The sequence below is a fragment of the Polypterus senegalus genome, unplaced genomic scaffold (assembly GCF_016835505.1).
Source record: "Polypterus senegalus isolate Bchr_013 unplaced genomic scaffold, ASM1683550v1 scaffold_119, whole genome shotgun sequence".
In the NCBI taxonomy this organism is placed as follows: domain Eukaryota; kingdom Metazoa; phylum Chordata; class Cladistia; order Polypteriformes; family Polypteridae; genus Polypterus; species Polypterus senegalus.
In genome coordinates, this window is record NW_024383076.1 from 99,814 (window position 1) to 114,531 (window position 14,718).

General features: G+C 40.2%; 1 protein-coding gene across 1 annotated transcript in view; it reads right to left on the reverse strand.

The window, feature by feature from the left end:
* Positions 1–14,718, reverse strand: part of LOC120521307 (CD276 antigen homolog) — a 71,492-nt gene that overhangs the window by 31,601 nt on the left and 25,173 nt on the right. Inside the window, exon 3 of the mRNA XM_039743020.1 lies at positions 10,320–10,363. Within this exon, the coding sequence (XP_039598954.1) occupies positions 10,320–10,363 (44 nt within the window). The remainder of the gene's footprint in view (positions 1–10,319; positions 10,364–14,718) is intronic.

The following is a 14,718-nucleotide window of genomic DNA, read 5'->3' on the forward strand; positions in this document are numbered from 1 at the left end:
GAAATGCAATCTTCTCGCCCGACAGACTCAGTTTCTAGGGCACGTAATCAGCGAGAGTGGGGTGGCTACAGACCCGCAAGGTGACTGCCGTGAGCAACTGGCCCCACCAGCCAATATCACTGAACTGCGGAGCTTTTGGGTTTAGCCTCCTACTACGAAGATTCAGTAAAAACTTTGCGACCATTGCCAGCCCTTTGCACCGACTAACGAGTAAGGGCCAACAGTTTGGGTGGACGGAGGATTGCACAGCCGCCTTCCAACAGTTAAAGGCTGCCCTCGTCAGCGCCCGTCCTGGCGTACCCTGACCCCAACCAACCTTTTGTGGTGGACACTGACGCTAGCAATGTGGGGATTGGGGCCGTGCTCTCACAGAAGGGGGAGGCTGGAGAAAGAGTGATAGCTTATTACAGCTGCAGCCTCAGTCGACGGAGAGGAATTACTGTGTCACTCGGCGGGAACTGTTGGCAGTGATCCTAGCGGCACGGCACTTTCGGCCCTACCTATTGGGCACTAGGTTCACACTGCGGACTGACCATGCTAGCCTCACCTGGATGTTGAATTTCAGGCAACCAGAGGGCCAGGTGGCAAGGTGGATGGAGATTCTACAAGAATATGACTTTGAGATACAGCACCGACCGGACGGCAGCATGCCAACGCTGATGCCCTCTCCAGGCGTCCATGCCTCAGCAATGAATGTCGATATTGCGCCGACAGGAAGAAAGGGGGCTGGGGCCATCGTCCGCATCCGCAAGGATAGATGACACTGTTGGAGTAGGGGAGCCGTACACTATTGACCAATTGAGGCAGTTACAGGCGAACGATCAAGCACTAGAAAAGGTAAAGGGCTGGTTGGAGACACAAGAACGTCCCGACTGGCAAACCGTGTCGTCACAGGGGCCTGAACTCAAAATACTCCACTCTCAGTTGGGCAACTTGGAGTTGCACGATGGCGTAATCTACAGGCGGTGGCACGCACCCGGGGGAGGAATTGACCGGCTACAACTACTGGTTCCCCAGGCTTTGCGCCGAGGTCCTCCGATGGGTCCACGGAGCGGCTGGATCCGGACATTACGGAACGCTAAGACAGTCGTCGACTACGGCAGCGGTTTTATTGGCCCGGTGTCGGCAAGACGCAGAGCTACACGCCCACTGCTGTGACGTCTGCACTGCACAAAAGGACCTGGTCAGCGTTCTCACGCGCCATTGCAACGATACCTGGTCGGGCACCCATGGAGAGAATTGGCGTGGACATACTGGGTCCTTTTCCTGTAACGGAAGCCGGAAATCGCTACGCTTTGGTAGCAATGGACTACTTTACCAAATGGCCAGAGGCTATGCAGTTCGGATCAGAGTGCCCCACAGCTGCCCAAAACTCGTGGATGAAATGTTCACTCGATTTGGAGTTCGGACGAGCTCCACAGCGATCAGGGCGGAACTTTGAGAGCCGTTTGTTCAGGAGGTGTGTCAGCGACTGGGGTGAAAAGACCGGACCACCCCTTCACCCACAAAGTGATGGATTGGTCGGCGATTTAATCGCACCCTGGCCACTCAACTGGCAATTCTGACCAGTCAACACCAGCGGGACTGGGACCAACATTTGCCTTTGGTCCTATGGGCATATCGGACAGCAGTGCAGGAGTCGAGCCAATGCACGCCAGCGGGGCTGATGTTTGGAAGGGAACTCGCACGCCGGTGGATTTAGTGTTTGGCTCACCCCCTGAGCCTGAGATTATTGGTGGGCCCGAAATGGATTATTTTAGACGGCTAAAAGAGCGGCTGGACACCGTTCATCGACTGGCCAGGGAGGCCCTGGAGGGAGCTGGAGCACGCCAAAACGGGCTTATGACTCGCGGGCTCATGGCCCGACGCTGAAGCCAGGGGACAAAGTGTGGGTATTTTGCCCGCAACGGAAGCGGGATTGTCCCCAAAACTAGCCCACCATTGGCAAGGACCGGGAGAAATATTGGACAAAATATCGGAGGTAGTTTTCCGAGTCGAATGCCTGGACGAGGCAGACGGGTGGTGCTGCACAAGGACCGTTTAGCACCATACCACCCACTGGCCCCAGAGCAACAACAACTCGAAAATATAAGCGGTTCTCCAACCTCCACCCCCGGCACCGAGTCAGACAGTGACAGGACTGAGCCCGACACCAGTGATGGCACCTCCGGCAGGACAAAGCGTGTCCGTCGACGGCCAGGACATTTACGTGATTTTATCTGTGATGAGTAGGGTTGTGGGGACACTAACCCTCTTAGGAGGGGGCTGTGTAACAACCCGGCAGCAAGCGCTGGAGTGACGCCTCATGGGTAATTTATGTAAATAGTTTGCGGGAAATTATGGGTAATTTATAAAAAGCTTATTGTATGTCGGAATTTACGTATTGTCATTGTGTTGTAAATAATGGTGTGTTTGTATTTAATTGGTTGGGTGGGTTTGGGTTATCGCCGTCCGGGGGTTATATATTTTGTAAAAAGTACCAATTTATTGAAATGTGTCTTCGTGCTTGACCTTGGCAATGGCCGCGCAATAATGTTGAGCTTTTGTTTCTGACTATCTTCTGTAATAAAAGATACAACAGGACAGAGCTGTTTATTGCTAAGATGTTATCTAAGCAAACTACCGAGACACTCGAGTCGTGCGGTGTATGGGGCACGAGTGTTCTCTTTCTTAAAGAGCTGGGTGCAGTTGCGTGCATGACGCTGGCAAGCCGCTAGCCGACAGCTTCGGAGAGGTGCACGGCAGAGTTCGGCTCGAAATCTTAAAAGACTCCTCCACGGGTCGCTACAATATGTTTAAGAGGGAATCCTAGCTATCGAATAACTCGCGTGAATTGCAAACATGATGAACGGATGCTAGTGTAGGCAGATAGGCATGTGTTTTGTAACACTATTAAATTCTCAGATCAATAGTGACCCTATACCACTTTTGAAAACAAATAGTCATAAAATAGAAATTAGACACTATTTTGGATATTTTTTTCTGGTAAATTGTTATGGATGGAAACCATGAGGCGTATCTGATAGATCAAGTCAAAGGAGCATCAGATAATTTAAAGATTGTTACAAACATCACAGGTCACTAGCGACCCTGGGTATGCATCCAAGGGTTAAGCTGCATGTGCTTACATTACTGCACACATTACATTACCATGTTTAGTCTCCTGTGAAAGTGCCTTGGGTCAGACAGAAACATACAAAAGAAATGTAAGTAAGAAATGAATTCCACTTACAAAAATCAAGCAAAATTTTTTGATCATAAAAATCTTCCCAAAATCTCATCTTAACTAATTCAGCGTTTTAACTTGATGAATTTGAATTGGAGTCACGTGTGCTTTTGTGCTGACGTGTGCTTTGCAAACGCTAGAGTCTGTTGAGAGTGTTGGTTTGTTCTGTGGTGTGAGATTTACATTAAAAAAATACATTTTGCTCTTAAAAACTTGGGTTTTGGTTGCCTCTAAGGAACCGTGTGGGAATTTTTAAAGCTTTTTTTCCCTTTAGAAGGGTTTTTTTTGCTTTTTTTTCGCCCGCACAAGAGCAAAAGTAGCTGGGTGTTTGGAAGTGCGCTTGGAAAAGTTATTTGTACTTGTTCTTTTTCTTGTTATCTGTATTTGAATTAGCATCGAGGCGGCAGGGTAGAAAGCAGCAGTAACTGATATCGGCATTTGTAAATAAATAACCGCGTCGTCGTAACAGCGATTCCTTAGTTTAAAGGAAAAGAAAAAGGCCGCGGCTGACTTCAAAGCAGTAAAAGGTGGAAACTCAGTAGTGCGCAGGTAAGCGGCCTGCGTTAAGACACCGATCAGGCACAAGGAGCAGTAGGAGCAAATAAGGTAGTAAAGTTTTATGTCTTTGTTTATTTTAGGTTAAACAGTCCTTAGCCGTCCAGAGGTAGAACAGTAAGTGGGCGACAGCGTATTGGTTCATTAATACGGGGGAATACAAACAGTGCGAGTGAAGAGCTTATAAGTAAGAAGAGCGCAAAGCTAGAAGAGACAGAGAAAAGTAAAGTTAACCTAATAGAAAGGCAAACAGCAGGCAGATGAGAGGGAGAACAGTACAGGAGCTTAAGGGGAAAAGGTGTAAAATATCTGTAGCAGATCTTAGTGTTACCATTTAAGTTAAGGAGCAGCTGAAAGAAGAAGAAATTTAATTTTAAGAAAGAAAAAAAATATATAGTTAAGGCAGCTTAGTAATCCCAAATCAAATTTTAATAATGAGGCCAGTGCAATGCAAGTCCTGTTGGATGTTGGACTTTTAGATGATAGTTTGGAAGAGCCAGTTGTCTATGAGGGCTACATCTGCAAGAGATGCCAGCTGATCCAGCACCTCGAGCTCAGGGTCGCTGAACTGGAGGAGGAGTTGGCTGACCTGCGCTGTAATAGAGAATTGGCGGATTTGGCCCAGGTGTCCTTTAGAGAGATAGTGTGCACCCCCAAGGTGTTGCGGGAGGAGATTCCAGACCAGACAGGTAGGAATAGGTGGGTCACGGTCGCAAGGCGTAAGGTAAAGGGTGCACACTGTCCGGGGGCATCAACCCCAGAATTAGAAGTGTCTAACCGTTATCATGTCCTGGCGGAGCTGGACGGTGACTCTGATAATTCTGAGGTGGTAGGCAGGGTTGAGGAGCCCCAACGGGCCACCTCAAAACCAGTTCCCAAAAGAGAGAGGTAGTGATAGTTGGGGACTCAATCATTAGGGGGATTGAAGCGCAGGTGTGCTCCAGAGAGAGAGAGTCTCGTACGGTGTGTTGCCTTCCGGGAGCACAGGTGGGAGACCTCCCTGGAAGGGTGGATAGGCTCTTGGCCAGAGCGGGTGGATCCAGTTGTCATTGTCCACGTTGGAACAAATGACATACATAAGGGTAGTCTGTCAGTTCTGCGATCCAAATTCAAGAGTTAGGTACCAAGCTGAGGAGCAGAACTGACAAGGTAGTCTTCTCCGGTTCTGCCTGTGCCACGCCAGTCCAGGTAAGATTGAGGAGATTAGAAGGCTTAGCGTGTGGCTCAAATCTTGGTGCAGGGTAGAAGGGTATAGGTTTATGGGGCATTGGGACTCCTTTTGGAACAGATGGGACCTGTTCCGCCGTGGACGGGTTACATCTGAACCGGAGGGGCACCAATGTATTGGGGAGGCGTATGTGTAGGCTAGTCGAGGAATGGGGGGGCAGGGAGGGATACACATTTTTTAGGAAGGATAGACAGAACAGAAAAGGAGGTGGGGTTGCTGTTTATGCCAAACAGGAATTAAATGTAAGTCATCTTCAGTTGGATGATGAGCCCCATCTTAGTGAGGACATGTGGCTTCGCCTGGAAAATATTAGGGAAAAGGTCTCATTTTAGGAGTGTGTTATAGACCACCCAATTCAGACAGTAATTTCAACACACATCTTTTAGTAATATCAAAAGGCAAGTTTACAGGGGATATTATAGTCATGGGGACTTTAATTATCCAAATATTAACTGGGATAACCTTACAGATGGAGGAGCACAAGAGCAGGAGTTTTTAGAAGTAATCGGCGACTGTTTTTTAACACAGCATGTTAAAGCACCAACAAGGGGTGAAGCCTGTCTGGATTTAGTATTCTGTAATAATCAGGATAGAGTTGAGGGTGTAGAGGTGATTGAACCACTAGGGTCAAGTGACCATAATGTAATACAATTCTCAGTATTTTGTAAGAGTACAGATGCAAAGACTAAAATTGTTAAGTTGAACTTTAGTAGGGCTAATTTTGAGCAGATGCGACAAAGTCTAAGTAGGATAGACTGGGATAAGCTTTTAAATGTGGAGACAGTCGAGGAGCAGTGGAACAGGTTTAAAAATGTTTTACATGTAATGCAGGACAGATACATACCTAAATTTGGAAGTAATAGGAAACTAAAAAATCTCCACGATGGATTAATAAAGATTTAAAAAAGAAGTTGCAAAGGAAAAAACTACTGTATAAGGCATATAAGACTAATGACTGCAAAGAGAACCGTGAGCGTGTATGAGAACATGAGGGCAACCATTAAGAAGGATATCAGAGAGGCTAAAAGACAGTTGGAGAGGAATATAGCAGATAAGGCTAAAGAAGACCCCAAGAGATTCTTTCAGTATTTTAGTAGTAAAAGAACAGTTAAGGAGGAGGTCAAGTTCATCAGGAATAGTAAAGGGAATTAAAAGATACAGACAATGAAATAGCAGATGCCCTAAACTTACATTTTCTGAGGTGTTTACAAGTGAGCAAGTGGATAACCTGCCAGAGGTAAACACAACTACTAAGGAGGTACTGAGGGATTTGGAAATTGTAGAGGGAGAAGTGCTGCTCAGATTAAATAAGATAAAATCAAACAAATCACCAGGCCCAGATAATATTTATCCTCGTGTTCTTAAGGAGGCTAGTGAGTACATATATAAACCCTTGACACATATTTTTAGGAAGTCACTGTGCACTGAGAGATTCCAAAGGACTGGAAAATGGCAAATATCATCCCATTATATAAAAAGGGTGACAGGGCAGATCCAAGCAACTATAGGCCAGTAAGCAACAAGCATCACAGGAAAATTAATGGAAGGAATTATTAAGGATAAGATTGAGCAACACATGACAAGGACAGGAGTTATTCTGAACAGTCAGCATGGGTTCAGAAGGGGAGGTCGTGTTTTACTAACATGTTGGAATTCTATGAGGAGGCAACAAAAGGATACGATCAAAGTGGAGCTTATGATATTATTTATCTGGACTTTCAGAAAGCATTTGATAAGGTGCCACATGAGAGGTTGGGCATCAAGTTAAAAGAAGTGGGAATTCAGGGTGATGTTTTTAGATGGGTGCAGAATTGGCTCAGACACAGGAAGCAGAGGGTGATGGTGCGAGGAACCTCATCAGAACTGGCGATGTTAAGAGTGGTGTTCCACAGGGGTCAGTGCTAGGGCGCTGCTATTTTTAATATATATAAATGATTTAGATAGGAATATAAGTAACAAGCTGGTTAAGTTTGCAGATGATACCAAGATAGGTGGATTAGCAGATAATTTGGAATCCGTTATATCATTACAGAAGGACTTGGATAGCATACAGGCTTGGGCAGATTTGTGGCAGATGAAATTTAATGTCAGTAAATGTAAAGTATTACACATAGGAAAATAAAATATTAGGTTTGAATACACAATGGGCGGTCGAAAAATCGAGAGTACACCTTATGAGAAGGATTTAGGAGTCATAGTGGACTCCAAGCTATCAACTTCAAACAGTGTTCAGAAGCCATTAAGAAGGCTAACAGAATGTTAGGTTATATAGCACGATCTGTGGAGTACAAGTCCAAGGAGGTTATGCTCAACCTTTATAATGCACTGGTGAGGCCTCATCTTGAGTACTGTGTGCAGTTTTGGTCTCCAGGCTACAAAAAGGACATAGCAGCACTAGAAAAGGTCCAGAGAAGAGCGACTAGGCTGATTCCAGGTCTACAGGGGTTGAATTATGAGGAAAGATTAAAAGAGCTGAGCCTTTACAGTTTAAGCAAAAGAAGATTAAGAGGTGACATGATTGAAGTGTTTAAAATTATGAAGGGAATTAGTACAGTGGATCGAGACTTGTATTTTAAAATGAGCTCATCAAGAACACGGGGACACAGTTGGAAACTTGTTAAGGGAAATTTGCACAAACATTAGGAAGTTTTCTTTACACAAAGAACGATAGACACTTGGAATAAGCTAACAAGTAGTGTGGTAGACAGTAAGACGTTAGGGACTTTCAAAACTCGACTTGATGTTTTCTTGGAGGAAGCAAGTGGATAGGACTGGCGAGCTTTGTTGGGCTGAATGGCCTGTTCTCGTCTAGATTGTTCTAATTCTAATTCTAATTCTAATTTTGATGGATCAGTTTTATCAAAGCTTTTGAGATTTCTGAATATCTTAATTAAGTTGTTATGCTTACCGTTATACCTTGCAAAAGACTAGCCAGGTTTTATTCCCTCAGGAGCTGTTTGCCTCTTACAGCAACTGTTTTCCTTTAAAAGATGACACTCGATCTTGTAAATATTATATGTGTATAGTGGTTATGCTTCAGGACATCAGAGGTAATTATTGAAAATGTACTTCTACACACATAAATGTAACCAGGGGTGACAGTTCAGATTTGAACCCCCTCCTCTGGATTATATTTTATGAGCGTTCCAACATCTTTTGGGGTGTGATCAGGAATAATTTTAGGTGAATGAAAATGTTGTGAAACGTAGTCAAAAAAAGAAGTGCATAGAATGAACTGATGTCTGAGTATTTCTGCCAAGGAATATCTCTTACCATGTGAGAATGCTAGAATGCCATTCAGGAGTTATAGAGCTAGGCATGGGAGATGTTGGATCATTCATTACACAGTTTGAACATTCCATGGTATTGAGTTGGATCTTTAGTAATTAAAATTAATTAAGTTAATCAAATTCAGATCCCAAAACTAAACTGAAAAAGTAAAATTCAATTAACTAAAGTATAATAATTATATTTAAATATTTACCCCGATTTCTATTTGTAGTATCCTTGCCTAAATATGCAAAGAATGCAATGTTAACATCCAGTCAATGCATCACTTCAAAGAGTTTTAACACTGAGAGATAAACTTTAGAGAACTCTTCTAGCATGGAAGTCCACTTGAGAGATGCTTAAACTTTAAATTAACTCATTGTTTAGCAATGCAGTTAAAGTGTGGAGTGGCAGCCCTGTTGCTGTGTTGATCATGCAGTTGCCTCGTCTGCGTCTTTTATGCTATTCCAGTTTGAGAACTGTTATTATTATTGCTGTTGTTGTTTTTGCTTGGTTCTTATTTATGTTGTAGCCAAAAATGTTTTGCCTGTCCAATGTTGATGGCAAGTTGATGCCCATGCTTACTTTACACTGTTTGTCCATTATTGACTACTTGTACTACAGTGTTGTACCATGTTAGCCATTATGAATGTGGTGAGAAGTCAAGCAAAATGAGACCTTCTATTGGCTAACTAAAAAGATTATAATATGCAGGCTTTCAATGTAACTCAGGCACCTTCTTCAGACAAGATGTAATCACATTACATGCATTACATTGTAATCATTACATCTTGCCTGAAGAAAGGGTATGAGTTACATTGAAAGCCTGCATATTATAATCTTTTTAGTTAGCCAATAGAAGGTCTCATTTTGCTTGACTTCTCACCACATTATTGACTAGAAAATCACTGCAATTTTGGGTTTTGTATCTTTCTACAATTCCAGAGTTAAAATATCCTGAAAGTATGTAGGCTGTTTTCTAATTTATTATGATTACACAATAATCACTAGGGATGCCCTGGTCAGATTTATTTTAGGTCAATACAGATCACCGATTTCAATTTACTGGAATTTCTTTTCTTCATCATTTTATTTTATTTTTGAATAACCAGCCATGAAGAAATGTTTGTTCTATATCAAAGTGGCATTTTTATAATTAAACTGCACACCACAGATGCTATCTATTCATTTTTTATTAATAAAAGGAAATTCTGTACACTAAAACAAAATAAAATCTTAAAAACATACTTTGTAACTAATAAAACATGTACACAAAATATTTATCCATAATACACATGACATAAAATAATGAATACAAGCCACAGTTCTAATAAAATGTTCATAAAGATGTTTATCAAGAAGATACGAGGCTAACAAGCTTAACAATTTTACATTTAAAATATTTACCTCTTAAGCGAAAAAAGCCTATTGTTTACTAAGCAATGAGGGCAAAGTGTATTTTTTATTCTAATAAAAATGTGAGCTGCCCACTTACTATTCACAATCAGTCAAAGATTGTTTGTTTTAATTAAGAGATAAATTGAAACTCATTAGAGCAACTTCACTTTTTATTCCTGCCAAAGATGTGCCTTGCTTTTCATTTAGTTAATGTTCAGCTGGACAACAGCTGTTCCATTCCTCTAAATGAACAGGACAACACCTCAGATTCCCTTTTCATGGTTTAGTTTAGTTTATTATTCCACTTTTTTCAAGTATTGTAATATTTTGCATAAAGGAGCATCACAACTAAACTACTGTAAAGCTGAAAGCAGATTCCAAAAAAAAAAAGGTTTATTGATCACTGATTGAGTCGTTTGCAGTGGAAATTGAGAGATCTAGATCACTAATAATTATAGATAAGACCTTTTTGTACTGTTTTTCTAAATGTGTTCTTTGACAACTTAAATCTACAATAAAACGAATGCAAGACTGTCTTGTAATGACAATCCATTACTTATGTTTTGTCAGGTCAAATGGTCTCTCAGAAAATTGCATGAGAAGTGCAGCATAGCTGAATCAAAGATGGTTAGCAATACTTACCATAGACAAACTGCAGCACCAATAGCAACTGCACTGACAGGAAGCTGTTAAAAAGAAAGAGAGAAGAGTTGAAAAAGCAATAAACAAAGTTAAAAATTTGAAAGCAACTTTGACTTAATTATTGTTAAAAAAAAAATCTGCTTTTTGTTAACCTGTTTATAAACAGAGACTTACAAGACAGTTAAAGTAATGGACCAAATAACTATTGTAATAAATTGGCAAACAGCATGAACTAACTGGTATCCATGTCAAGTTTTAATTCAATTTTATTTAAATTTTGCAAAATATTCACATTTATTTTTATACAAAATGAAGTGTATAATAGAGTAAGTAGAATGGAAAGAAGACCAGCGACTGCAGGCAGGAAGAAGATAGAGAAAAAAAAAGACATTTTATTTTATTTTGCTTTTGCCCACCAAAAAACTTAAGCACACTACAAAGGACCAAGTCTAAGACTGTCTTCATACTGCTCAGTATCACATGCTTTTAAAAGTAACTGTACCCAAGGAAAACACAAGAACACGTAAGAAAGGCCTACCAGTATTGGAACAAAGAGAGTCTGGCAGTTTATCAAAATTAAGGTTTATTTTATCAAATTTACAGAAAGCACTATCAAAATGTATTAAGCATAAACACATGAACATGTCTATCTTGTTTTTTTGAAAGAGCTAGGACTAGAATTAGGAGTACAGTTACATTCAATCGTCAGATTAAACAGTGCATTTCATAAAGACACCAGTCATAAAGTACTGTACAAAACAATCAAGGAAAACACTACATTTAAGGTTCATATAGGCTTTTTTATAGAAGGTACGAACAAAAGACACCAGGAAATACAGTTGTGCTTGAAAGTTTGTAAACCCTTTAGAAATTTCTAGATGTCTGCCTAAATATGACATAAAACCATCAGATTTTCACTCAAGTCCTAAAAGTAGATAAAGAGAAACCAGTTAAACAAATGAGACAAAAATATTATACTTGGTCATTTATCTACTGAGGAAAATGATTGAATATTACATATTTGTGAGTGTCTAAAGTATGTGAACCTTTGCTTTCAGTATCTGGTGTGACCCCCCAATAACTGCAACTAAACATTTCCGGTAACTTTTGCTCATTCCTGCACACCAGCTTGGAGGAATTCGAGCCCATTCCTCCATACAGAACAGCTTCAATTCTGGGATGTTGATGGGTTTCCTCACATGAACTGCTCGCTTCTGGTCCTTCCACAACATTTCCATTGGATTAAGGTCAGGACTTGGCCATTCCAGAACATTAACTTTATTCTTCTTTAATCATTCTTTGGTAGAATGACTTGTGTGCTTAGGGTCGTTGTCTTGCTGCATGACCCACCTTCTCTTGAGATTCAGTTCATGGACAGATGTCCTGACATTTTCCTTTAGAATTCTCTGATCTAATTCAGAATTCATTGTTCCATGAATGAAGACAAGCCGTCCTGGCCCAGATGCAGCAAAACAGGCCCAAACCATGATACTACCACCACCATGTTTCACAGATGGGATAAGGTTCTTATGCTGGAATGCAGTGTTTTCCTTTCTCCAAACATAACGCTTTTCATTTAAACCAAAAAGTTCTCTTTTGGTCTCATCCGTCCATAAAACATTCTTCCAATAGCTTTCTGGTTTGTCCACGTGATCTTTAGCAAACTGCAGACGAGCAGCAATGTTTTTTTTGGAGAGCAGTGGCTTTCTCCTTACAACCCTGCCATGCACACCATTGTTGTTCAGTGTTCTCCTGAAGTTGGACTCATGAACTCATGCCACTCACAAATATGTAATATTCGATCATTTTCCTCAATAAATAAATGACCAAGTATGTCTCATTTGTTTAACTGGTTTCTCTTTATCTACGTTTAGGACTTGAGTGAAAATCTGATGATATTTTAGGTCATATTTATGCAGAAATATAGAAAATTCTAAAGGGTTCACAAACTTTCAAGCACAACTGTAAATCTCAGTAATGTTTTCATCTTCCTTTGTTTTGCATGCGGACTGCCACCAAGCACTATTCAAATAATACAGACAAATGTTATAGCCAATTATTATGTTTTGCCGTTCAAAAATTTTCTAGTGTTGGTGCCAGAAGGGGCAGTGTCTTATCTAAGTGTTGTGGGTGGAGCTAAGGCCTCCTTTTTGAGTGTCTTTTTGATGCTACAGGGGACAAGGAAGAAACTGTTAACATCAGCGTCCCAACTTGTCCTGTGGTGGAACTGCTTACCTCACCAGACCCAGGAAGGTGGTCCCCAGGTACACATGTTCCAGTCTATTACAGGATCCAATCACATATACACACAGGGGAGTCAATTTGGAAATGGAAGTCACCTAACCTCCACTTCTTTTGGAATTTGGGAGAAAATCTGTAGTATACAGAGTAAAACACACACAGACATAAGGAGTATGAGCAAACTCCAATGAAATAACAAATGGCCTCAAGAGTGGGTCTTTGATATAGAACACTGTTTACAGCACTCTCCTAAAAATTTTTAAGTTGAGCAGTTATTTGCAAATTTGGTGCTGTTACATTGTAGCTAATTCACAACTTCATTCTAGGAAATATATAGGTGAGCTGTTTGAGAACTTTGCCGGGATTTGTTCAATTACACATATGGACGACTCAGAATGTATTCATATTCTTTTATTTTTTTGCACACTTTGTAGTGCTGTAGATTTCATTTTAAATGGATACATTTTCCATTTCTACCCATCAATTTGCATACAATTAACCATAATGACAAAGCAAAAATGTGTTTACAGAAAGGTTTACAGATTTATTATAACTCAAAAACTGAAATCTGCCATTAATAGAATCCACAAATCTTTGAAGGATCACTTCTTTGACAGTCAGATAACAACTGTTATCCTAACATCCTAACACAAACTTACTAAAGAGTAGTAATGAACAAAATGATTAAGGCAAAACTGAGCAAAAATCACTTGTTTTGTTTCACAAACGAAAAAGGAAAGAAATAAAAAAAAAAACAGGAAAAAGGAAATGCAAAACTAATAGCACTGCTGTGCTTTTAGTAAGATTTGTGCCATTGACACAAAAAACAAATGTGTTTAGTTCCTGTCTGGAATCGAATACAAGCAATAAATCCATAAGTGTCCACCTGTCATTTACAATTTAAATTAAGGTCTGTAGTAAAAAAAAAAACATAATTGGGAGTGTTTTATGACTGTTCTGGTTGTACAACAATCCTAAAGATGCAGCTGAAACAGAAATGAAACTTAAAGTTATATAATACTTAGTGTATGCACATATTTTACCTCAATCTGCAGGAATAAGGAAAGTGTTGTTGTTGTTGGTTAATGGTTGGGATGTGTGCATATTTCTGCACAGTGCTGAGAAAACAGTAATGTGTATGTATTGAAATTTTCCATTATGTCAAATTTAAAAAACATGCATGGCACCTGTTTCTAAATTGATCAAGAGGCATAGATTTGATTTTATTGGTGTGTCTTGATATTACCTGAAATCCACAGCTTGGGAAAATAAAACAGTAACTCTGGAAGTGTGAGCAAAACTTTAAACTTCAATTACCTACAAAACAGATTTTAGTGTTGGTTTGCCAAAACAGTATGTGGATTGTAACATCCCCGTTTTGCTCATCACTACTAAAATGTGAATTTATAGCAATAAACCCAGACCTTACCATTCCACAACCCTAAAAAAAGGTTAAACCCCCAACTTTTGAGGACATAAGTTTCAAGCTACATAAAGCTCCACCATCTTATAACCCCATCAGAATAAACACTAATTTACATAGACGATCATTAGACTTTAGAGAGACACACCATTTTTGGAAAAAATATTTCCTTATATGTCAGATTCATATAGATTTACAATTACTCCAGATCTCCAAAGAGCATTACTTGGAATAACACCAGAAGGTATAACATATATACAACAAAACTTTTGTCAGATTTTTACAAGAATTCACTAATACTTTTGTAAAATGAGAGGTCAGGCCTCTTTCTCTGCTTGAATTGATATCATCTGATGTTTAATATACATGAGGAACCTAAACAGTGGTTTAGTTTACATTTACCAAATCAATTTCAATCCATGCAGAAATATGAAAATAGTACTGCATAATTATTTTTATATAACGATTACTCAGAGATCTACTGGCATCTCATGAGTATCTGCATTTTGCCAGTTAAAACAAAAAAAAAATTTCACTCTTGGATATTATCATTCATTTGTGCCTATTCTGTTCACACTTTATTTTATGGTTTGCCACCTAGCGATCATTTTAAATATTGACGTCACATTGTTCAATTCACCTTTTCTTAAGAAAGCAGTTTAGTGAAGTTCTAAACGCTGTTCATGACACCAGTTCTTTCACGTTAAGCCTTGGTGAATATATACCTGTAAGTCT